The following is a 25,820-nucleotide window of genomic DNA, read 5'->3' on the forward strand; positions in this document are numbered from 1 at the left end:
TTTACTGCCTCTTTATGGTAGGGGATGCTCACGCACAAGCTTCTGGGATCGGTAAGATTCAAAAATTTTGTTTAGTATATTATAAATTAATTGGAAGAGCAAGAACAAATGTTTTGTATTCGTGTAATAAGCTGATGTGACTAAGGTTTGAATTATGAATAAAATACTGCTTTAAATTGATTGAAAAAGAGACGAATCATACAAATCATCCGAAGGATTTTCCTTCGTTCTTATAGCTACCCTTAGAATCGGCTATAAATAAAGAATAGTTATATAGTCATTATGTACAGGAGATTCCTGATTACGTTATTTTTTAGTTCATTTGTAATGGCAAATAAAACACTAAACTTTCTTCTTATTCACCTTTACTACATCATTAAACTATAAACCAATAAGTAGTGGACTGTATTTACTGTTTAACTAAATTGTACATTGAAACTAAAACATTTACATACTCTTGCTAATTGACATCAACCAAAATACATAAAATATAAATATTATTATAAGATAGTAGCGCAATAATAATCACACGCACACTACCAAGGCCAAAAAGCAAGTGTTACATTTCTTTTTCTATTTATCTTACGGCCCAGCGTTGGTCGACTAGACAAAAAAAAGGTCTAAAAATAGAAACCATAATACGGCTTGTTGCCACGGTAACAAAATTCAGTATATACGGCGAACAGATTCATAACACGAAAGAAATATACATATATACGAGGTGCGTTCACAACACATTCTTTTTGCATCGAAAACTATCAATCTGACCTAACCTAACCTACCTCTCATCTAAAATGATATTTCTTTTTTAATTGTTCTACCTTAGCCCATGTTAGTAAATTTTCAAACGGATTTTTCCAGTCGCTGTGGAACAGAAATAATTAACTTTAAATGTATGAACTCGCAAGTTTTCATTGCAAATTTTAATTTTCTTGAATCCATTACGCTAGAATTATTATTTTTTGATTAAATTAATATTTGAGAATAATTTTTTTCCCATTAAACAGAAATGTTTGTTTTGTGCTATATTTATATATAAGGTTATTATGAATTATTTTCATCAGAACCTTCTATTATTTCAGAAAGCGAAGAAAAGGTTAGACAACTACCCAGCGATACCCAAGAAACAAAAGTAAATGACGAGGGCCCTACTAAATTAGTAAGAAATAATAATCCGTGCCCAAAAGGACAAATGAAAGATTATGATGGAGTGTGTCAAGTAGTATTTGATTAATCAAACATAATCAAGATTTGTGTTGAAAATAAACGCTGCAAATTATTTCTATTTATTTTAGCCCACCCCTATATTATTTATCGGTACATAGAGAATTAGAATGTAATAGTTTCAAATCCTATGAGCGTCTTCACTTGATCGATATTTTTTGGGTATGTTTGAATACACAAAGAGAATTAGTTGCCGTATAATTTGAAACTATTCGAGATTCAAATTAGCTTCGATTGTATAATAATAATTGCTATCTATCTACGTAACAGAATATTTTCGTCGACTGCACAACGAAAGTTCGGAAAGAGATACCGCTCTAAAGTGTAAATGAGCGTTGTGTAGCTAAAGACATGAGACGACGTAGAGACACTTTTAACTGAAATACAGATGTTCGACTCAATTTTGTTGCGCGCGACTGTCCCTTACACTGTTATTAATAATTACTCACAGAAGTGAGTAATTTAGAAATGCCGAAGATCACTCCTTAAATAGATATACTGAAAATATCAGGGTGGTGCCTAAACAGACTGGATAGAAAACAAAAATTAATATTTACTTAGTTTAAAAATATTGATATTTCTAATTATCTAGGTACATATAGTTTCACACTACTAATTTTAACTATTAATTTAATACTATTAAACAGTTTTTTATTTCCCATCGGTGTCCGTTACTATTAACAATATAAACCCGATAAATTGCGAATAAAAGTGGACGTTGAATGTTTGTAAAATCAACGCGAAGGGAAGCGTGGCCGGTTGTTTAGTCGGATGCACGATTTTGGTGAAAGCACTTGGGTGAGAACCAAAGCTATAATGATAAGAGATGAAGTGTTTTACGTAATATAAACAAACTCCCCGCATAAAGTGGAGAGATTTTGACCTTGTTTTATAAGGGACAGTCGTTTAGTGAACTTTGTCTTGAGAACACGTCTTTTCATTCTAGCATTTTCACGAAATTATCTTACAGTTCAGTGCAGTGCAGTGCAAAAAACACAAAAGTGAATTTGACTTTATTTGTGTGGCGAGACTTATTCAAGCAAATATGCCAAAATACAACACCAATTTAACTCCTGGCAATGGACGCAAGCAAAGTTACGTCAGAGAATGAAAAAAATTCGTGATAGCAAAAGGTAGGTGAAAGTGCTTCAAACTAAAATAAATAAGTGATCTCTTTTGCAAACCGAGCGCAAAGTGTCAAAAACCGAGCCGAAGGCGAGGTTTGCAGGTGCACTTGTTTATCAACTTTTGAATATAAGTTTTCGTAATCATTTCCAAAAAACTGTAAACGGGGGTCTAAGAACTGAAGAATTGGTTGGTACAATCACAAAGAGATTCATTCATTATCACTTCGGAAAAAGAATTATTATTGCATTGCAATGAACTGCTTTTAATTAGATTACAAAGAATTGAAATGAAGTAAATTTTTATGCAACGGTGGAACTTTTTCGAATTGTTAACATTGAATTAAAATTAGTAAAGATTTCATTTGAAGTGGTAAAGATTGACCTTGAGTTCGTAAGAATTGAATCTGAATTCTGAAAATTATTGCATTTGAATTGGTACGAATTAAATCAGATTCCAAATGATTTGGAAAAATGTGTTTGGGATTAATTGAATTATGTTAATTTACATGAATTGAATAATTGTATAAATACTGAATGCAGTTGAAGTAAAATTAAATAAATTTAATACTTTTACAACAAAAATTTAACGCCAAGTTTGATACATATGTCAGATTTGGTATAACACCTGTTTTATAAGTTTATTTATTCAGTTATACATATAATACCACTTTTCTTGTTATGATGTGTTTACGGAAATGATTCCGAAAAAATTTCTTTAATGTATTTTAACTGAATAAAAACAATACAGTAAGTACATTCCACTCACTTAATTGCAGGACAAGGCAGTTACTTTGTGGCGAAAATGTAACTCCCAGACCGATAAACGTGGCTACAGAAGAAATAAACATTCCAAGTACTACTAGTAGTGCTTCACCACCACACCAGGATGTACGAGAAGAAGTTGCAGCTAGTAGTAGTAGTAGTAGTGCTACACCACTACCTTTTAGAGATGACGTACGAGTCGAAGTTGCGTCAACAAGCTCCACGTATTTGCAGATAGAAGATGGTGTTCCAAAACAGCGAGAAAGTTTACATACCCCCACCCTACTGCAAGGACCTCAAAAAAAGTTACAATTCAAAGTGAAAAATTTTTTCAATGACATTATAAACTTTAAACATGTAGACATCTTCAATTGTAGAAATGAGAATTTAGAAATAGTGAGTGAATATCGTCAGGGATTTCGAAGTGTTGAATGCGGTTTATTCGTTGATGCTGAAAATCCCTATTTGGCAGCTACACCTGATGGTCTAATAGGAGATAACGGCATTATTGAGGTGAAGTGTCCTTATTCAGCAGCTAAAACGACACCTATAGACGCCATCCAAAAACAAATTATTAAATTTGCAGAACTTCGGGAAGGACGTATGTTTTTAAAACGTAGCAGCAATTACTTTTATCAAGTACAAGGGCAGCTCCATATAACACAACGTCGTTATTGTATTTTTATTGTTTGGGGACACCTATTGGAATTGAGTCTGAAATTGTAAGTTTATCCAGTAAGTATATTATTATAACTAATACTTACCATAATTGTTTTTTTTTTAGATATTTCGAGATGACAACTTCTGGGACCAAAAAATGTGTAAGCATCTAGAGAAGTTTTATTTCAAATGTTTGTTACCAGAAATCATCAATCAGCAACATATTAACAAAAGACGTATTAAGGATCTTAGAAGATGAGAAAATATTTATAAGTATTTGTTCTGTTATAAATCTATTGATACCTTATGAAATTTATTTTTTCTGTATCTGATATTTTGTTGTTTAAGATACCTAATATATTTTAGAACCGCATCCTCTATTAATGGAGTAATATCCCATACATTATTGTTCACGTAATTGCGTATGCTGAACAATATTTTTTCCGACCATGCAATTTACAGTGTAGCAGACTCCGCCCCGATAATAAACACTTATACCGATACTAATGAAAATTGGGCTCAACGCCTGTGACTAGGCAACCTTCTTTACATAAACATCCGTTCGTAGGGGTTAAATTGTGACCTCATTGTTCAACATTTTATGTTTTTCAGTTGATGACTGCAAAGTTTCAATTCACTCCGAAGCAGTGTTTTTATGTACATTCTTTTACATTTCAGTGATGTGCGCGCTCATATTTGAGACATACTGTGCGGTGGTTTGTAAATCTGTTTTTTTTTGTTTTTTGCTAATCGGTCTTTGCTTCGGCATAGAGCATTGTTTTCGCTGCAATATGCAAGTGTTTTTTTTAATTTGGTTAAATACTTTAGCCACAATATTACCTCGCGCATATGGCATTTTCGGACAGCTAACATTACATCCTTTTAATTTGAAATTTAGCAAAATTTCTACACTACATTCATCGTTTATGAAGTGGTATTTCATATTAAACGTTGTTTTTTTTTCACACGATTATCGAAGAGCGGCGGCTAAATACATAAATTCTCAGCAGAAAGTGCATTTTTCAAAGTGGTAATAATAAAATTTATCAGTTTAGTTCAATATTGTTTTAGAACTAACTAAATTTATTGACCATTGTTGGAAAATAATTGTTTAATTTAGAGTGGATGTTACGTGTCAAGTTGAGGCAGTATATAAAACCGATTTTTAATAATACTTGATAGTCGTAATAGATCGTAATTGCTAGTTAACAAGAAAATATGCAGATTTTCCCAATTCTTTTGGTAGTCTCTTTTTACTGCCTCTTTATGGTAGGGGATGCTCACGCACAAGCTTCTGGGATCGGTAAGATTCAAAAATTTTGTTTAGTATATTATAAATTAATTGGAAGAGCAAGAACAAATGTTTTGTATTCGTGTAATAAGCTGATGTGACTAAGGTTTGAATTATGAATAAAATACTACTTTAAATTGATTGAAAAAGAGACGAATCATACAAATCATCCGAAGGATTTTCCTTCGTTCTTATAGCTACCCTTAGAATCGGCTATAAATAAAGAATAGTTATATAGTCATTATGTACAGGAGATTCCTGATTACGTTATTTTTTAGTTCATTTGTAATGGCAAATAAAACACTAAACTTTCTTCTTATTCACCTTTACTACATCATTAAACTATAAACCAATAAGTAGTGGACTGTATTTACTGTTTAACTAAATTGTACATTGAAACTAAAACATTTATATACTCTTGCTAATTGACATCAACCAAAATACATAAAATATAAATATTATTATAAGATAGTAGCGCAATAATAATCACACGCACACTACCAAGGCCAAAAAGCAAGTGTTACATTTCTTTTTCTATTTATCTTACGGCCCAGCGTTGGTCGACTAGACAAAAAAAAGGTCTAAAAATAGAAACCATAATACGGCTTGTTGCCACGGTAACAAAATTCAGTATATACGGCGAACAGATTCATAACACGAAAGAAATATACATATATACGAGGTGCGTTCACAACACATTCTTTTTGCATCGAAAACTATCAATCTGACCTAACCTAACCTACCTCTCATCTAAAATGATATTTCTTTTTTAATTGTTCTACCTTAGCCCATGTTAGTAAATTTTCAAACGGATTTTTCCAGTCGCTGTGGAACAGAAATAATTAACTTTAAATGTATGAACTCGCAAGTTTTCATTGCAAATTTTAATTTTCTTGAATCCATTACGCTAGAATTATTATTTTTTGATTAAATTAATATTTGAGAATAATTTTTTTCCCATTAAACAGAAATGTTTGTTTTGTGCTATATTTATATATAAGGTTATTATGAATTATTTTCATCAGAACCTTCTACTATCATTTCAGAAAGCGAAGAAAAGGTTAGACAACTACCCAGCGATACCCAAGAAACAAAAAGTAATGACGAGGGACCTACTAAATTAGGAAAAAATATTGTTGATATACCAAATAAGTGCAAAGAAGGATATAAGAGAGATGAAAATGGAGAGTGTCAAGAAATATTTGATTAATCAAACATAATCAAATTTGTGTTGAAAATAAACGCTGCAAATTATTTTTGTTTTTTTATTTATATTACTTATCGGTACATAGAGAATTAGAATGTGAGAATTTCTAATATTTGAAATACTTTGAGCATGGCAAGGTAAAATCTAGGCAACTGCTTAATCTATATTAACTTTTTAAACACTTAATAATTAGTTGCTATCGGAATACTCAAACTTCAAAGAGAACTAGTCGTATCATTTGAAACTAATCGAGATTTACATTAGCTTCAATTGTATAAAGATAGTTATCTATCTATGTAATAAAAGAGTTACTTAAAAACATCAAATTGCTTTGAAATTAAACACAATTTCTTAGAACTGATGCTAAAATAATTTTATACCATGTATGCTATTATATTTGCTGGAACCACTGGGACAGAGTGTAACGGAATCTTTGAATTCCGTTTTTTCTCACTTTAATCAAATAAATTTAAATTTTGCATACTTGCGAAGTAGGTGCAAGAACACAAAACATGACACCAAAAGGCTTAATTTTTTCCGAAGACGTCCTGAGAAACGGAGTCTATTATAACTGCGGAGTGAACTAGTTGTCGTTTTAATTAATTAACATTCGTGCGTCAAATTACCTTCAAACCTCTGTGGAGGTAGCAGTTTTTCACATTCCAATACTCATCAATAGAGCCAATAAATCTTGGGTCGTCTTAAATACACCGATACAAGTTAGTAGAATGGAAAATTTTCTAAAATCTGAACCCATAAGAATATAAAAACTTTTTTCAAGGTAAACACATCGACTTGTCGATTCAAACGCAAATATATTCATTTCCAAACATCTAATTCACGGAATATTACATTAAAATTTAAAGTAACTATCAAAATAAAGCATTAAAAATACAATTCATACTTTTAGGTTCATCTGGAGCATTATTCTTTATTTTTAATATTATCAAAATCGCTTTAGTTGATTTATTTTTTCCTTTAGCCAAAAAACTGTGACTGAACACTTTTTGTTGACAATTGACACAGAACAACAGATGCTATCGATAACTGGTACAGAACAATAGCTGTTCTCATTTGTTATTGTCAGTTGGTACAGAACAATTGTTGCATAAAATAACCACAGATAAAGTAGAACCTGAGTATTGAAGATATGTTATTGGCATGAAATTAAAAACTTTTGACTGTAAAAAGTTCGATAGTAATTAAATCATCAACTAATGATTTGCTTTAAAATCATTACCAATTACTAATAAATGAGACGGATGGGTCAAAAAATCTATAAAGAATGAATTCTAATTTAAAATTTTGATAATACTGCACTTAATTCAATATTTAAAAATATTCTTACACAAATTATCCTTCGAAATCGAGCTACAACGTTTGACTGAAACCTTTCTTCGAAGCAACTCTCTTTATATGTGCAAAATATATCAATTTTCTACCTTAAACATTATCCAACCAAAAATTGTGTTTTACATGGAGCAATAGCTAGTAACAACCAGTATAAAACAACTGCTGTTGACAGCTGGCACAGAAAAATGACTGGAATTGACAACTGACATAAAACTGCTTTTATTGATTTGTTGTTAGATAGTTATTTTTTATATATTATAACTGTTACATGAAATTAACGGTTATCAATGGCTGGTACTGATCAACTGTTATTGACAGCTGATACGATAACTGCTAGTATAAAACAAGGACTGTTAATGATAACTGACACGGAACAATTGCTATTGACAATTGGCATGGAATAGTTACAGTTGACAGTTATTGTTATTCCGCTAAATCGATTGGTTCGCCGATTCAAGGTGGTTTGCTTTATAGACATTTTCCATTACTGAAAACCAATAGAAATTTGAGACGGATAAAATTTTAAAGTTAATTTCACATTTAAAAATTAATTAATAATTAATTTAAAAATGTTCGTACATCAATATTAAAGCTATATATTGCTAAATAATTTGAAATTCAAGAAACTGCTCAATATAAGTATTTCCGTCGATTTTTATATATGTCTATATTATATATTTTATTGTAGTTTATGTATAAATAACGTTTCTCAATAAATTTGGTTGTACCATCAAAGCTAAAAAGTTATCAATTAATTCCACTTAATTAGTATCTAATTCTCTGTTTTGATGAGAGATTTTAAAGTTTCTTCCGAAATTTGAGTGAAATTAGCTTAATATCGATTTTTTAACCATAATAGAAAGCGCCAAAGACTTAAGCTCGTTTGGTTTCGGTTTGATTGAACTTTATTACAAGTTAATTCGCTTGGTTCGTTGTAAAACGACATTATATCATCCCCTTTTTATAAAATTAACCTTCATACGATTATCTAAATTTAAAGATACAAAATTCCCTGTTTCATTCCTCCTTCAAATTTTTGAAAATTCAAAATAAGTAGATTCCAATAAATTTAATCGTCGTAAATATCTTTTCATAAAAAGTTACGATAATATGTTGATGAGTCGAAAAAATAATTATCTAATTATCACCAAAATTAAATTTCTCTTAAGAAATATGACCCCGTACGTGATCTTTTACTGCAGACAGTGATAACATAAAATAAGTTTGAAATTTTCTCAAAAGGTGTAATCGAATTCGTTCGAGAAATGTGATACGGAATATCGTACGATATATATTACACCTAGATACATACATCTATACTCTAATATTATAGTAGTGAAGTGTATTTCATTCCGGTAACTGCAACTTTATGGCTTCCAAAATATGTTCGCGAGTAAAGTAGTTTATCGGTAAATAATCCAAAAATGGCAGATCCTACAATTCAAACGTTTTGTTGTTATCATGGTAACGGAACTGATATGGCTGTTATGATTATGGAAGAATTCAACACGGAAATTTACAACAGTATTTGTTTATTTTCATCAGCTTTAGGAATAATTGGAGCTTTTTATCAGGTAAATTTTTTGCTTTTATTTACTTGTTTAAGCAAGACAGTGACGTATCGAAATACATTTATAGTCTAAACTTACAAATTTTATACATAAAAGAAAATATGTAATAAATAAACATAAATTAGTAATAAAAGGTGGTGTAAATAGTGGAAATATTTAAAATTTACAACTGTTAAATAATGGTATAATATATTATGTATCATTTTTTTGTCCAAATTATAAATGATATGTTTTTGATGCCCTATTTTGTCTTTTTATTAATTTATCTTTTAATCTTGAATATAATTTTTGTCAATAATAAACACAAAACTTTCTACATTAATTTATTATAGGCATGTGTTATTGAAATAGGACATTTTTTAGATTTTACCTAGAGAAGAATTTACACAAAACCACAGATGGCTATCTTTTTCTGCTAAAAGAGGACGCAATATCATTGTCTGGTTAGCTGTGGCCGATCTTTTAGCATCTGTAGGTTAGTTTGAACTGCATAAACACAAAACTTTTTGGACATAATTTAATCTTCATATTGTAAATCGCATTTCTATAAATAATGCTTCGTCACAAATGTATTTTCCAATAGATGTTGTTTACAGTTCGTTTTCAGTTTTTCAAAAACAACTGCAACTCATATTTTTTGGAAATATGATTATTTCCTCATTGTTTCCTGTGTGAAATTGATTTATTTTTATATTAATTAGGTGTAATGACTCGATCGACGGTATGGATTAGTTTAAGAAACATAATGCCTTCATCTAAGGATGGCGAAAGTGTCATATTTTGTGCTCTGTCTTCGGTAAGTAGCATAAATTCTGTTGAGAATATTTAAACAATTAATAGAGGTTATATTAATTTTATTAATGGCAACAAAAATATTTTAAGGCTTTCACTCAATATTTCTACACTGCAACTTGGGTTTGGACCTTGTGTTATGCTATAGATATGAGACTTATTTTAACACAGAAGGAAAGTCCCTTAAAACTATTCCATTTGGCATCTTGGATCATACCCGCTTTCTTGACAGCAATAGGTTTAATGTTGTTGTATACACCAGATGCAAAGTAAGAAATTTATATTAAAGATACATGTTTATATGGAATAAAAATTGTTAACCAATTGTAAAGTATATTTCAATGTAATATGTTGGCAGCATTATGTTTTATATTTGTTTTATTTATTCTCAGAAATGATTCAAATGCTAGAACTAACGAATTTAATAAATGTATATACTGGATGGACCTATAAAACGCGATCTTTGAAGTTTTCAATTTTTTTGGTTGATTATACCGTTATTAGTTTTTTTCCTTATTCTTGATATATATTTCGAGTTTTCAAATACATTTGTATTCATCATCTGGAACTCAATTTAAAAATATGTATAATGTATTAAAAGTATAAGAATATTAAAAATTACTTAGTTTATCGAATTGAACAGAGAATTGTAGTGTCTTGAAATTTTGTATGAATGATTGAATTCATGCGATTCAAAATATAATGTTCAAAATGACACTTGACATAAATATGGAGGTTGTTTAATCTTGTTGCTATTCAAATGTATTTTAAATTTGAAATATGTAAAATTTTAGGATAGATTCGGTTAAGTTGTTATAAAAGACTCACAGACATCAGAAACGACCGTTTAATAAGCTTTCTACCAGTAGTATACAAAATATTTATAAAAATTATTAACAATATAATACAAAATTAACTAGATGCTGCACAACCGAGAGAATAGCGTGGGTTTACGAGTAGCTTCATTACAATGATATAAAGATTATCAGCTGAATAAAAGAATACGAAATATCATTTTAATTAGCCTTTATTGACTTCGATAAGGCATTCGATTGAAGGCAATAGTTTCAAAATAGAATAATTCAGAGAGTATGATAGTATAACCATTGTATAAAGAATAGGATAGTATTTGAGCCGATTTTGCACGCCACCTAGTTACTTTTACGCTCGTTCTTCATAAAAATGACCCGTAGCTTAGTGCCATCTGAAATAAACTAAATTTTTTTGGAAAGATCCCAACTGAATGTGAAGTTTTCTTTATCTTCGAAATTCGAACCGACAGTACATTGTTGCCGATTTTACTTTTTTTTCTATAGGAATCTTTACAATAGAAAGATAAATTGAAATAAATGAATGTAAATAAAAAAAATGTTGGATTTTGGCATAAACGTCAGGAATCACGGATTTTTGCTCGGAGGTAATTGCATCCTTCATTTTTAATAACTAAATAAAACACTCAAAGTTTTAGTATAATTATAACAATTATAGACTGAGCGTTTGAAAAAATTATCAGAAACTACAATTAGTGCGGTCCTGTATATATTCCTTGTGCATTTTACAGCTACAACATTGTTAGCGGGAAATTTGAATGGCCAACGAATTGAGTGAATTGATTGTAATTCTAAAACTTTTTCAAATTCTCAAAATGTTTGTTAAAAAGCATGATAGAGTTGCTTCGGAACATTATTCACATTATAATATTTTTGTTTTCTGGAAATTATTTTTTTTATAACCAGTACCCGACCCATTTGGACTAAGTGTTAGCAAGAAAATATATACAAAGTAGCTCTTGATTTTGACCACAGAAAGAAATGGACAAAATCTACTAAACAACCTGAATCTCCGTTAAGACGACTGTAAAACCCCAAAAATGTAGTATTTTAAATAATTTTATTAAATATTTAAATAATTTTGGCGCCATCTGTTATTGGGGTAATTCGGCAACCAAAGCTAAGAAAACACGTAGAACTCTCCGCTGCCATTTATTGGTGGCGTTCACCTCGTCAAATGATATCCGCATAAGGTTAACCTAACCTATCCTATTCTTTATACAATGGTATAACTCATTAAGGACATAAATTTAATGCTGAATTAGCGGAGGTGAAAAAAATTAATTAAACCATGTTTCAATTGAATATATCGCAAAATAAGTTAATTCAATTATCATAGATAATTGGAATTGAAAAACAAATTTATTTCAAAATTAATTACAGAAAGACTGTATTGTCTATAAATTACAGAATATGTAAGAAACAGATTTACTTATCACTTTTATCGGATGTTATGAATATGATGTAATTATTGACCGATTTGTCCTTGATTAAATTTTAATAATTTCAGTTGTCACGGTAGATTAAGTTTTGGAGACACGCTACTTCGAGTACTTCCCAATTATATTGCCACGTATGTCCCAATCGCTACGGTAATGATGGCAAATCCTTGCCTATACGTATCATCTACTAAGGACATGGAAAGAATAATAACTAGCGCATCGGGACAATTCACATTGAAAGAAAGAGATATGATAAAATCAATAAAAATCAAATTTTTCGTGATAAATATAGTATTTTACATTTGTTGGATACCTAACATAATAAATGGTATTTTACTGTGGGCTTTATGGTTCCACCTTCCTGTTAAAGTTGTTATATCTTTTTGGTATCTTATGGTAAGTAACTGAAACAAATTTTCTCTTTCTCTAGCTATCGAAATTATTATTTCAAAAATTCTAAATAGAATAAGTGAAATTTATATCTGTAAAAACTACAGGAGGCTCGTATCCAATAGATAATAGGCTTTATATAATATTTCCATTAAATAAGTATCAGAAATCATTATAATAGAAAAGAACGAACTCTGTAGCTATATTAGAACCCGAGATATTGAGGATAGAACGTGTGTATGTGAAAAACTCCCGTAAGTAATGTACAGGGGGAAATCGCATTTGAGTATAACTTGAGAATGGTGAAAATTAGATGAAATCCGATGGTTGATGGCTGATCTGTGCATCAATACCTTACATTGAAAGAAAAAATCAAGCAAATCGGTTGGGTAGAACGCCTGAACGGACTCTGAATGGAAATCATCAATTTTTTTAATATATAAGATAAAAGACAGACGTTGATGTGAATAAATGCACTCCGAGTCTTGCATTTTGTACTCAATAACAATCATTTTTCGTCTTGAACGATTTTCCTTCTATATGGTAATATGCCAAAAATGCAGAAAAGAAGGTTCCTATCATAATAATGTATAGGAGCTCCCTTTCCAATAATTTGGAGGTAGGTTATATACCAGGCTAGACTCAAGAATTGAGTTTAATTTCATATTTTCAAGTTGGAAAAACTAGTTTATTGTTGGTGGTTATAATTCTTAGCAAAGTGACATAAAGGAAACATAATTGATTTCCAAAACTTCATTAGCAAGTAGAAATACTGCTGGGAACGTAGTATCCATAAAAATAAGAGCTACTTTGTAGGACAACAGGACGATAAAGAATAATACCAATATATGAAGGATTTTAAGATTAAATCCCCTAATTTTTTAGGCTTTTGTAAATCCCCTTCAAGCCGTATTTAATTGCATTGTGTACAGAAGATGGAGCAGCGGTACTGAAAGAGTAATATTACCTTGGCGTCATTTAGAAGCACGCGCGGATGATGTCAAAAGTAGCTCCAGTTCGAAATCGTCTTCTTATAGAGAAGAATTGTATCCATTATTATATAATACGCCTACAAATAGTGTTAATTTATATAAAAGCGTATAAAATGTTGGTAAATTGGTAAATAGATGGTAAAATTCATTCAGTGTTTAAAGTCAATATTATCGACTGATATATTTGAAATATAGCGTATTTATTAAAGTTTAAATTTTTATATAAAAGTAATATAGTTTCGATGTATCAATTTAAAATTCATTAAATGTGTTAAGAAGCTAAAGGTGTCTTTACATTGTAAGTCAGATGTACAACGCGAACTACTAAACAGTCCAGAACGAAGTAATATCGGCGAGGTTATCGTAATCATCTTTTATGAGCTACTTCTGTAAGTTAAGACAACTCCTAGTATAATCACTAACATGTCAATTCTAAGATTTATCTACCGTATGCGATAATGTATTATTGTAATCGTCAGTTTTATTTATAGCTTAAAATTTTATTGCATTGTTTTATACGATTACTGAATGTTAATTAACTAAGACCTCGAGTAGATTAAAATGATGATACGGCGACTAGTTTTTCTTTGAAATAAAAAATAATGTCAACAGAAAATTCCCAAATACAAGGCTAGTTCAGTTATTATTCTAACAAATAAAAACGTTTGTGTATTATAATAACAATCAATTATTAGGTTGTTACAAGTTTTCAAGTTGTTGATTTTTATAAATAAAAATCATAAATTAAAAAAAACTTTAATCGAGTAGATACCAGTAAAAATATTTGACGATCCTCATTTTTTACATAGGGATTAATAATATAGGAATGATCTGAAATAAATAAAAGATATTTTATTGTATATATAATTATTAACAATTAGAAGCAGTCGTATTTAATTATTGAAATTCCGTTACACATTCTCCATCGGCATCTTTTCTCTTTCCTTGAGTGCAAGTGACTGGAACATCTACATTAACTCTTCTTGCTAAACTAACATTTTTATTATTGTTTTCTTCGCTATGCATTGGTTTTTGAGTGGTAGCTGAATCAACAGGTGGTATAATTTTCATATTTCTATTGTTTTTGTTAGGTTTCCATTGTCTAACGTCATCGTCTGGATATATTATTTTTTCGACGTTCTTCGTTTTGGTACTAAACGAATCTGATGACAAATACAGGAATAATTAGTAGTTATCGTATTAAATAACACATATTTTTCTTGAAATTAGAAACATATTAACAGTAATTCTCATTTCCCAAAAAAATAAATGAAATATTCTGATTTCGATTTGCATTTATCTCCGGCAAATCAAAATTGTCTTGGCCGATGTTATGGCCAGAAGTAGAAAAAACATGAAATTCGAAAAAAATGTGCTCAATATATTGCTTCCTTTCCTAAACAATATTCTTAGTATCAATTAAAAGTAGAAATACTTTATATCAGTGTGAAATCAAATTGATCAAGTATCTATGAAGAGAATACTATATTTAAGATTAATTCTCACCAACTCTTTATGAATTAATTTAAAGGAGCATTTTATTTATAATTTTACATAATCAGTAAACATAAAAACATAATTTAACTTCACATTTACATTCATTTTTAACTAAATTTATTCCATGTATAAAAAAGATTTGAGGCTTACCTAAACTATTCACAAAATCTTGTATTGATCTTTGTTTGTCATATACGCCTCCTTTGATAAAAAGACAGCATTGTCCAGTCAACTCATTATTATCTATATGAATTTGTTCACACGTAGGAGGTTTGCACCAAACATGGCAAAACAATAACAACAAAACTGTGAGAATCTTCATGTTATTCACAATAATCTCGTCAAAAGCCAACTATGAATAAAAATCGCTTGTATAATATGAGAGAATTGCTTAAAACCGGTTTTATATACTTCCTTAATTTTATACTGTAACATCCAGTCGGAATAACAATTATCTTTTAACAATAGTGTTTATATATATATATATATATATATAATGTAAATTCCAATAAAGAGTAATTTGATAGAATTAACCTATCGAGAGGCGTTAATATTATTATATTCAGTTGCTTTTCTGAAATTTGAAACCTATTCATGAATAAATTAATAAAATACTTATTAAAATAATCAATACATACGGAATGCTTGGAATAATTATTGCATTTATAGGATATTCGTTGAAAAATTCTTCGCACCAATCTAATTTTCTGAACACCAGGCTCAATTCAACTCGGAAAGAATCCTATTTCCTCACTACAACCAAAATAGTCTGTGTATAGAAAATATGATATTTCTTGTATTTGTTCAATGTGATGTGAAAGCTTTTATATCTTATCGAAATTAGATTTGTAATATGTTCATGTTTTACAAGGCATTTTCATTATTTTGAACAATATCTACTTTTTTTCTTTTTGTGGTCGTGTATCTTGTATTAACCAGCTAAAAAGTTATGATGGTAAACAGTCGCTTTAGATTTTAACAGTGTACCTAATAGAGACCGATAAAAATATAATTTAAACATAAAAATCCTTTTTGTATAATATAAAATCGACTATTAATAATTTCATACTAATATTTATACTAGAAATTAATTATGACTGTAATAAATGTATTCTAATTTGACATGATATGTATTTATGATTAATGTCTTATTGATCAAACAAAATGTCTTTCATTTGAACATGATTTCTATATAATTCGGGACAATCAAGCAGGTAAGAAACTTTTTAATAATAATAATAGATATCATTTGAAAATGGATAATAGCATACCACAATATTCTCAAAGATTACAGGCAAAAAAAAGGTATCTTGGTAGAAAACCAATTTTAGTGGTAACAAGACAAAAAACACTTCAAGATCTTGCTATAACTTATGAAGGTAAAGATGTAACTCCCAAACCTTTGAGTCCAGAAATTTATGCAGGAGGCAGAGAGAGACAAATCAGCGTATTTGATATTGGAGATCGAGATCGCTACTCAGATTATAAGTAAAAATTCCTTAAATGTACCATTAAAACTAAGTAAAGCACGTAGGTATATATCTATTTCTTAATTCGTTTAAGATATATAAGCTGCAATTTTTTCATTTAAAACTATGTAACTGTAGTATAATGTGGTGTATCTATACTCTCTTTTCAATTTGAAAAATCCGAATATGTTTTAATGTGCTTTGCTTGTTTTTTTTTTTAATTGTTTTACATAATAAATTAAATATAATTATTTCATTTATAATTGAATGAAATAATGATTTTTTAGAGCATCAGAGAGCATGTCTATACAAATTTACAAGTCTCAATCTACTGTAAGATTCAAACATGACATTGAACGACAACATCAGCATAGTTCTGTACAAATTAGAGGAAGTATTCCTTACGAAACCAGCAACTATTACTTTGACATTTTTATGGCGCAGGATAGCCAAATCGAAGTTGCACCAACAGAATCAGTAGTCAGTGACGATCATAAACTAAGTATAACAATGAAACAAATTCCCACAACAATAAGTTTGATTTTAAAAGAGACTTCCACTTTTTTCTTATTAGATATGCCAAGCTGCACGGCCATTAAAGATACAGATGAAGGTTAGTTTTTATTTCATTGATGATTCGACTAGATATCATTTGATGTAGGGCTATAAATTGAGATTTAGTGGCTCTTTTTCTATTAAATATGAAAAAAATAAAACGGATAACATAACATAAATCTAACTAACTACATATGAGATTAACTCTTGAGCAACTGCCTGAAATAACAATTAACTGATTACATTACAGGAAAGGCTGAGTCGTGATTCACAACAATATTTGATAAAGGAAAATTTCTTTGTATATCTACCTATTAGGTATATGTATTAAGAAACTATCCTAATTTTATTGGGTATAGAAAAAGAAAAGGCAATAAAATACATCTGTATACCAATGGGGATTAAAGCTTTCAATAATATTTATGACAAATCCATGATAAAGTAATATGACCAAGAAGGGGTTTCTCAAAGGGAATTAATAAATTAATATAGTCAGAAGTTTCTATTGATTGTTTGAATGTTTGTACTATGTTTGTTGAATGTACTATGACAAAGTATAAATGGTATCAACCATCATAAAACGCCTTTAAGTATATTCATACTGGAATCTATTAAAATCCTTCGGTAATACATTTTAGAATGTTTTTTAAAGTTTGTTTTTATTGGCTTCAGGTAATATGGTGGAAGAAGATAATGAATTATATGATTATTTAACGGTTGGAAAAGGAAAAAACAGAAAAGTACTAAATGCAGAAACTCAGACTGTTCCTCTAGTAATGAAAACTAGAAACACTTCTTGCTTAAGAACGAAAACACTAGTTGGTACCGCTTTTGCATCTGCTTGGGACATGTACGATACTTTTCAAGACGTTCAAAGTGAAACTGAAGAGAGTGATGAGTCTGAAGACAGCGACATAGGCCATCGTAAAATTGACGAGGAATCGTCTATTGATAGTTACAAACTATCTGTTGATGAGAAACAAATGAGTAAATTGATAAAAAATCCCAGATTTCAAGAAGCTGTTTGTGTTACTGAAAGACTGTTGGCAAACAATTGTTATAATGAACAACAGAAAATATTTAGGGGGTTGACTGTTCCTGATCCATTTAGGGAAAATATTGAATTCAATTATAGATTAGATTTATTATGGACGTTCAGTAATGCCGATACTACAGGTATACCTAGATATAAATATTATACAGGGTGTTTGTATGTGTACCGAGTTCGCTTATAGGAATATGTTTCCTCCTCCAACCTAAATGTGTAATAAAATAGTAAATAATTGTATCAAATAGATATCAAATTATTCGAAAAATTCTTTACTACTTTAACTCTGTTTAAATGAATTTTGCAAACTGACTTATTAGTTACAGTTATTTTCTTCTAATGTAAAAGTTATCAATTCAACATTTTACTATATATACACTCCAGCTTCGTCAAATGAAATTGATAATGATTGAGATGATCCTGTTAATAAGTAGCGGAATATATCTTGTAAATTAATCCAAGTGTACATTTTCTAAAGGTAAATCGGTGAATTCATTCAACTGGAACCCTAGAAACAAAGATCTGTTGGCCGTAGGATACGGAAAATTCTTTTTTCACGACAACATAACCGGACTAGTTTTAATATGGAATATAAAAAATCCAGTTCAGCCCGAAAGAAAATACGTATTCAAAGAGCCAATAACCGCTTTGCATTTTTCGAATAGTAATCCAGTTCTGCTGGCTGTAGGATTTTATAACGGTTCTGTTAAGGTTTTAAACATCTCAAGTAGAGACATAACAATAATAGGAGAAAACGTTCCTACTTTTGAACCAGTTTGGAGTATTATTTGGCAATTTGGTAGAAATGAGAAGAGAGATGAAGAACTTGTTATGGTTACGTTTGATGATGGAAGAATCTGTGCATATTCTGTTCAAAGAAAATTGGAGGTGAGAATAGAGGTTTATCAATTTTTTGAACACTTGATTCCTAAAGTTTTTTGGTAGAATAAAAACTAACAATGTTCGATTTCGTAGATGTCCCAACTTATGAGAGTGGGGAAAGCAGATGGAAAACTTAAAGGTTACGATGCAATGAAGAAATGTACTAGTCTAACAATCCCTGTGTCCAGATATTCCGCGGCTCTATTTGTTAGGCCACACCCGTTAGGTTTGTTATATTCATATTTTGCAATATAATTGTTCTTCTATTTATGTATTGACAAGTATAATCAGTTTTTCAATATGTATATACACCCACCCTGTATACCTTTTCAGATCCCAGCATCTACTTCGTTGGAACTAACGAAGGAACTATTCACAAATGTTCTTTGAATTATCTGAGTCAACATTTGGATTTATTTCTTGCCCACGAAGGTTCGGTACATGAAATGAAATTTTCCCCTTTTTTTAAACAGATTAGCGCCACTTGTGGTGACGATTGGCATACAAGGATTTGGGCAGAAGGTACTTTAATCAAAATTAAATCGCGTAGAGAGAAAATTCGTAAAAGTTATTTTTTCTACAATTGTTTTTTTTTTAGGAATGGCGGAACCGATTTTATCGTTTGCCGGCTTACAAAGCGTTCAAGGTCTTGATTGGAGTCCTACACATTCCACAATATTGGTAACAATTCGTGCACAATATATAGAAGTATGGGATCTCCAAAGAAAGGTATACGAACCCCAATCAATAACGCGTTTGCCTTCGAATGCGCGATGTACTACAGTACAGTTTACTGAAACTGGAAGGTGTCTAGTTGTAGGTGAATATAACAAGTTTTGTTATTTAAACATTAATAATCATTATGAAATTTAATAAGACACTTTTGCCACTACACCCTATATTTGATTAATGTTTTTTTTACAGGTGATGTAGATGGAAATGTACATGTTTTCTGTTTAGAAGATATGCCATTTGAACCGTTTTTTCAAGAAAATTTACTTTTTGAATCTTTATCAAGAGCCTTGGTAACGGAACCTTATTTATTAGCCAATATCAAAAAATTGCGAAGAATGGCTCACGATGAAATTTAAGAAGTAATTGGAATTATTGTTTACTAATGATCTAAACTCGAAACAAAACAATATTTTGGATATATATTTACTTATATGTACTTATTTTTAATAAAATTGTATAAAAGTAGGTACTCATGATGTTTTTAGTTTTCTTAGACTCTTACGTATTTCTGAATGAAAATTAGATTTTGAAATATGTAAAAAATTGACGTTTCGTCATATTTTGGTCTTTAGATGTTTCAAAATCTATCAAATGAGACCTAAAATAAAGACAAGTACCCATAATTAAACATAAATAATAGTGACAAACCATATCCATATTAATTCTTACACTTTGTTGGAATCGATTCTATAATGACGTCAAGTAAAAGTTTATCGAGCAAAATTCTGCACTAATAGTACAAGTAAGTTAAACCCAATTTTACCAGGTCGCTTTTGATTGAAGAATTAGCGGTAACTACACTTTCTACAAAACTTCTAACTAATCATAGCTCTTTTTTACAATTCATATTTTCAATAATTTCTCTTTTAAAAGCTACTAATAGAAAACGTATTAAAATTAGTAAAAGCCTTACGCTAACATATGCCTAAATTAAACTTAAATATTTGACAAAAGTATCCAAAACGTTGACAGAATAAATAATAACAAATTTTATGGTTAGAAATGAAAAAATATCGCCGATAATATTATTTTTATAGTTATCAAGCTATAGTGAATATTATCTAAATGTCGCAGAATAATATAACTACCGTAGTTAGAACTGCGCCACAACAAGACTTGATGAATGAATTGAATTTTTTCTTAAAAGGTGTTACGAAGAAAGAACTATGTAATGAAATTGATTTGACTAAGTCAGCACTCATTCTTTTAAAATGCCTACCTTCTACTAAAATAGCTGTTTTAGAATATCTTTGTAGCGTCTTTGAAAACGCGGCAAAAATATATGTACAAGCTCTTGAGGTAAACAACAACATCGAAATATAAAGGTATATTCTATCTTATATTATTTTAGACTGAAATAAATACAGGAAAAGCGCCGCTTTCTTCAGAAGATGATGAATTGATAGTATCAGATATACATTCAGTTCTTTCGACTTTAATTGCTGATAATCCAGTTGCTTGGGCACCTTTGATAAGTTCGTGGTCATTAGAATTACTTGGGGAAATTTCCAGCAAATATTCTGGGAGAGCACATTTTTCATCAAGTACTGTTATATTTAATTTGTGTTGTTATATATTAAAAGTATCCATTTGATTGAGTAAAAAAATGTTCTCATAAACAAAATTATTTTTTTTTAGATTTAAATGAAACTTTACAATTATGGATGAGCTGTAGAGGAACTAGAACATTGATGGATATCAATACAAAATGTTTATCTAGTCTCATCCATTCTAATACAGAAGCATGTATTAGTGCGCTTTTAGGTATGCAATAATTGGTTGATTGTTACATTGTTGTTTGATTATTGATGTAATAAAAAATGGAATGCAAAAAACTTAAACTTGGTTTATATTATATAATGGGTGATGGAAAAATGAAAATTGTCCATATATTGTAAAATACTGTTAAATCTGTAAACAAGTGTAGTATGATTATTTCCATACTAGGAAATGAAATTGAAATATTTAATAACTTTGAATGAAAAATCACAGAGTAAAATAATAGCAAATGTAACCTTCTACAAACTTAATCAAAATAATATTTCATATTATTTTTAATTAATAATTTTCCATTGACTTTGTAACATTATTATGTTCGATATTTTATTTTGTGCACCTGTTAATTACTTGGTGATGGTCACTTGCTTTAATTTAATAATAATATTCAATTGATGTTATCCAATGTTGGAAATAACTATTATAAAATTCAAGAGACTCAACTCTAAAATATCATTAACTTGAACATCCAATGCTGTAATATCTCGCAAAAGTTTTTCATATTCTTTATAAAAAGATTTTTATTGAACAGTTGTTTCAAAATACTTGTAGATACTTCTGTGAAACATTCGCCACATTTTGATTGGGTTGTCGCTCATGTTGGTAGTTGTTTTCCCAATACAGTGATAACAAGAGTATTGTCTGTTGGTCTGAAAGATTTCTGCCAAAATAAATCCTATGATCAAGAATGTAATGCACCAAAATTAAAGTCTGTTGTTGGTATATTAGGCCATTTAGCCGGTAGCCACGTAGAAGATATTAGAAAAGCAATTTTGGATATGTTTGTTGTAAGTTTTGCCATTGCTATATTATATTTTCATACATTAATGTAATCATTATTTTAGTGGAGCCTTAGGGAAACATTACAAGACACAGATATAGAAAGATTACAGAAAAAAGCGACTGTGCCATATATTCTACAACTAATATATCTGTCATCAACATTGCTTTCTTCAATTTGTATTGATATTAGAAATTTTTGTAAGTATTTATTTATTCATGTATTTATCTTGAATTTATGTATTAATAAATATTATTGTTTTTTTAGTGACGGTAGATGTTATTGTGAGGCTGTATTATTTTGTTGAAAATTGGTGTAAATATTTTGGAACACCAGAAGCTCTAGAGGTACATTATATAATTGAGAAAATATTTTTTTTGTTAAGTGAAATCTGTTAGCAAAAATTTTCGTTGTGTCGTAGGAATTAGTGACATCTTTAATCCTTCGTTGTGAGAATAATGGTATTCAGCTAATAAAGCTCATGTTTCAATGCATATTAATAGACAATATTAAAACAAATGAAGAGATTAAAAATGAAATAGTAGATAAAACCAAAGATCTTCTTAGTAAGTTGTCAACATAAAATCTGTGGTAAAATTGAAATTATGTCTTATTTTAGCGATTGTATTACAAGAAATGGAGGAATCTGTTAGACATAACAATGCAGTTGGTCTTATTCAGTCTTTGTCAAAGGAAAGTACAGAATTGGTACAGATGCTACTGAGTACGGAAAAAGTTATATCCGATACTGCCGCACAAATTGTTGTACTATTAGGTAGGTTAGTAAAATTAATTGTAGTACTTTTTGAGCGCTTCACAAAAATGTTTTTCATAGATTTTGATCAAAGGAAATTTAGAATTATTTGCTTGTTGAATTGAATTGAATTAATTTGAAGCAAATTAGACATTATTATTACGAGTGTTGATGTAGTAAAAGGTCTAAGATATTGCAATTATTTATATTATTTCTTTTTCTATTGAAATGTATATTGAAAATCTCCAAATCCTAAATTTTATTTTATAATGATCTATTTATATTTAATATTCACTCATTTCAGGTCATCTTTACCCATCATTGTTGATAACAATCATTCAAAGTTTATTGAAATCATCTACTACTGATAACCAGTTGATTTTACTGTTAAAAATTTTAACAAATGATCTTATTGACAAAACAGCGTTGCCCTATTCAGAAAAAGGAGGACATTTTTCTGTTGTAGTTGAACAAATATTAAATCGTAATATTCAAAAGTTTTGTACATCAAATGAAGAAAATTTAGATTTATCCCAAATGTGGCATAATCTTTTGAAATTGTTAAGGTGAGATTATATTGTTATTTATAAACTTGTTTTGTCATTAATACTCACATTTTAAATAATTTTTTCAATGTATATCTTAAATCTCAGCATTAATTGTAACATTGTAGCCGCCAACATTATTTTCTATATTAAAACTGGGACTTTGCAGGCCAACCGTTTATTTTAATTTAATCAAGTCCTAAAGTCCTCATGTCTTATATTTGCTCCTATGTTTCACTCGCTATATTATACTGTGGGATATTATCCTTGAACCAAAATTGAGAATGGATCCCAATATATTTACCTGTGGTTTCTATTTGTAGTGGATTGATTTTTTTCGTTATTCCTGAAGAATGTTTGCTATATAGAATGTCAGTAATTTTCAATTTTTGATCGAATTCTTTAGTTTATAGATCAAGCCTTCATGATTTTAAAAATAACAGTATTGGGTTGTACATGATTTATTTGTCATTAAACATATGTTTTTTAATGTAGTATTAATAAAGTTTTTTCTTAATTACTAAAGGTGGGAAAAAAGTGACAAAGCTCCTATCTTGAAATCTAGAATAATTACAAGATCTTTGGAAGCTAACTTGACAAATTTAACTGCTTTATTGAGCAATGAAGTATTGCATATGCATGTTATAGCAGATATATTGGATACCATGGAAATACCTGTATTAAATGCTTCATACAATCCACCAATAGCGGTGGTTTTAAATTTGACTCAATCAACTGTAAACTATTTCTTCGCCTGTTGTAAGGACAATGGTAAGAATACACACAAATATTTTTGTACAAAATTATATTATTAATCACTTTTATATCAAATCTGCAATGAGATAATTAACTAATTCATACTTTTAGGTACTGCTTCAAAGTTGAAGGGATATAAAAAAGTAAACAACATACTTAAACGATTGTGTTTATATTCTAAGGTTGCTAAAGTATTAGCTCTTAGAGAGCTATTGGAAAGAGCTTTATTTCGTTGTGATAATATTCTGTTTGGTGCTAAGATTAATGAGATAGATAACGACAATGAAAAAATGCTTCTGAAGCAAAATAAAAAAATTGTATGTTGAATACGGGTAATTACTTCTTCTTAATACAATAGATTAATTTATTTTTAGAGCAAAACTATACCTCTTACAAAACATTCTACTGTTTTCAATGGTGGTATAATCGGTACGGGTAAAAGAAAGTCTGTAACTTATGACACACTTCCCTCTCAGACAATAGCGCATAATAAGATTCAATTAATAAATGCCATCAAAGCTTGTTGCGCTTTACCAGATGAACACAAGTATACAGATATGTCTTGGGATAGTATGACGCTTTTATCATTATTATTGGTACAATTTGTGAGTCCTGATGTTATGTACAACGGTTTACCGTGGCCAGAGGAGGAATTTTCAAAGGTAAAATACTAATAAATCCGCATTCGATTTTTTAAATTCATATGAAATTTCTATTATCTAATTAGGTAACAATGGAAAGAGATTTATTTATTAGAAGACTTTTTACTAATACACCACTCCTTTGGGATATACTTAGTTTTGTAGCAGTTTATCGTCCAGCAGTTTGTTATTGTTCGGTATTAATAAGGGCTTTAACGGCCACTTTGATAAATCAGTGGAAGAGTATGGGTGAACAAAGTAAAGACGACGATTCTGAAAATTATAAAAATTTAATGTACACAACAATTCAGTTAATAGATATAATGGCACTGGGTCAACTTCTACCACCTCCTCTGTCTAGTATCCGAGATGTTTTACCATATCTAAAGTCTTTCGAGGTAACTTATCTTTTGAGATGGTTTGTATTTATCAGATTACCTAATTTATGTTTTTCAGATTGTTGCTGTTCTGAGAGAATGCGTTTGGTGTTATTTGAGAGATCATATTCCCTCTCCCGCATTATTTGGTTGTGATTCTAATGGAGTTCATTGGAGAGATCCCATCATCGCTAGACCGCCGGACATTTATACAAATACTCTAAGGATTATAATGCAGAGGAATATAAAGTCTTTAGGTCATATGTATGCACAGATGTTTATTAATGTACCTTCACATGATTCCTAATTGTTTAGATTGGAATATAATTTATAATTTTAGTATTAGATTTATTATTTAAATCA

The 25,820-nt window shown here is 29.7% G+C and overlaps 5 protein-coding genes across 13 annotated transcripts; 4 read left to right on the plus strand and 1 right to left on the minus strand.

The window, feature by feature from the left end:
* Positions 1 to 1,636: 1,636 nt before the first annotated feature.
* Positions 1,637 to 6,318, plus strand: LOC130891643 (uncharacterized). 2 transcript variants are annotated; one of them, XR_009058934.1, is made up of 4 exons: positions 1,637 to 2,357; positions 3,128 to 3,835; positions 3,898 to 5,076; positions 6,111 to 6,318. XR_009058934.1 is itself a non-coding variant. In XM_057796492.1 (3 exons), the coding sequence occupies exons 1-3, from the start codon at positions 2,332 to 2,334 to the stop codon at positions 3,944 to 3,946; spliced, it is 783 nt and encodes a 260-aa protein (XP_057652475.1). In that variant the 5' UTR covers positions 1,637 to 2,331; the 3' UTR covers positions 3,947 to 6,318. The 2 variants fall into 2 exon arrangements, 1 of the variants encoding a protein (XP_057652475.1); XM_057796492.1 differs by having other exon boundaries at positions 3,898 to 6,318.
* Positions 6,319 to 8,812: 2,494 nt separating this feature from the next.
* LOC130891386 (G-protein coupled receptor 143-like) lies at positions 8,813 to 13,925 on the plus strand. The gene is made up of 6 exons (XM_057796102.1): positions 8,813 to 9,198; positions 9,559 to 9,670; positions 9,897 to 9,991; positions 10,078 to 10,256; positions 12,328 to 12,655; positions 13,535 to 13,925. Exons 1-6 carry the CDS (start codon positions 9,049 to 9,051, stop codon positions 13,751 to 13,753), a joined length of 1,083 nt encoding a protein of 360 aa, XP_057652085.1. The 5' UTR covers positions 8,813 to 9,048; the 3' UTR covers positions 13,754 to 13,925.
* A 548-nt stretch (positions 13,926 to 14,473) lies between these two features.
* On the minus strand, positions 14,474 to 16,017 carry LOC130891387 (uncharacterized). 2 transcript variants are annotated; one of them, XM_057796104.1, is made up of 3 exons: positions 15,777 to 16,017; positions 15,289 to 15,490; positions 14,474 to 14,804 (listed from the first exon to the last, which is right to left on the minus strand). In XM_057796104.1, exons 2-3 carry the CDS (start codon positions 15,458 to 15,460, stop codon positions 14,539 to 14,541), a joined length of 438 nt encoding a protein of 145 aa, XP_057652087.1. In that variant the 5' UTR covers positions 15,461 to 15,490; positions 15,777 to 16,017; the 3' UTR covers positions 14,474 to 14,538. The 2 variants fall into 2 exon arrangements, with proteins under 2 accessions (XP_057652087.1, XP_057652086.1); XM_057796103.1 differs by lacking the exon at positions 15,777 to 16,017 and having other exon boundaries at positions 15,289 to 15,646.
* On the plus strand, positions 15,689 to 20,296 carry LOC130891385 (dynein axonemal intermediate chain 4-like). 6 transcript variants are annotated; one of them, XM_057796097.1, is made up of 9 exons: positions 15,689 to 16,626; positions 16,895 to 17,109; positions 17,182 to 17,220; positions 17,835 to 18,338; positions 18,689 to 19,098; positions 19,186 to 19,318; positions 19,426 to 19,614; positions 19,691 to 19,912; positions 20,017 to 20,296. In XM_057796097.1, the coding sequence occupies exons 1-9, from the start codon at positions 16,394 to 16,396 to the stop codon at positions 20,181 to 20,183; spliced, it is 2,112 nt and encodes a 703-aa protein (XP_057652080.1). In that variant the 5' UTR covers positions 15,689 to 16,393; the 3' UTR covers positions 20,184 to 20,296. The 6 variants fall into 6 exon arrangements, with proteins under 6 accessions (XP_057652080.1, XP_057652081.1, XP_057652083.1 ...); XM_057796098.1 differs by having other exon boundaries at positions 15,689 to 16,352; positions 16,426 to 16,672; positions 16,895 to 17,220; XM_057796100.1 differs by having other exon boundaries at positions 15,689 to 16,352; positions 16,426 to 16,626; positions 16,895 to 17,220.
* A 473-nt stretch (positions 20,297 to 20,769) lies between these two features.
* Positions 20,770 to 25,817, plus strand: LOC130892104 (integrator complex subunit 5). Of its 2 annotated transcripts, XM_057797349.1 has the most exons (15): positions 20,917 to 21,017; positions 21,071 to 21,126; positions 21,179 to 21,371; positions 21,466 to 21,591; positions 22,156 to 22,391; positions 22,449 to 22,584; positions 22,652 to 22,731; positions 22,806 to 22,950; positions 23,004 to 23,159; positions 23,443 to 23,704; positions 24,210 to 24,454; positions 24,551 to 24,756; positions 24,814 to 25,101; positions 25,167 to 25,478; positions 25,537 to 25,817. In XM_057797349.1, the coding sequence occupies exons 4-15, from the start codon at positions 21,492 to 21,494 to the stop codon at positions 25,762 to 25,764; spliced, it is 2,394 nt and encodes a 797-aa protein (XP_057653332.1). In that variant the 5' UTR covers positions 20,917 to 21,017; positions 21,071 to 21,126; positions 21,179 to 21,371; positions 21,466 to 21,491; the 3' UTR covers positions 25,765 to 25,817. The 2 variants fall into 2 exon arrangements, with proteins under 2 accessions (XP_057653331.1, XP_057653332.1); XM_057797348.1 differs by having other exon boundaries at positions 20,770 to 21,126.
* The last annotated feature ends 3 nt before the right edge of the window (positions 25,818 to 25,820 follow it).

This window comes from Diorhabda carinulata, chromosome 3 (genome assembly GCF_026250575.1).
Source record: "Diorhabda carinulata isolate Delta chromosome 3, icDioCari1.1, whole genome shotgun sequence".
In the NCBI taxonomy this organism is placed as follows: domain Eukaryota; kingdom Metazoa; phylum Arthropoda; class Insecta; order Coleoptera; family Chrysomelidae; genus Diorhabda; species Diorhabda carinulata.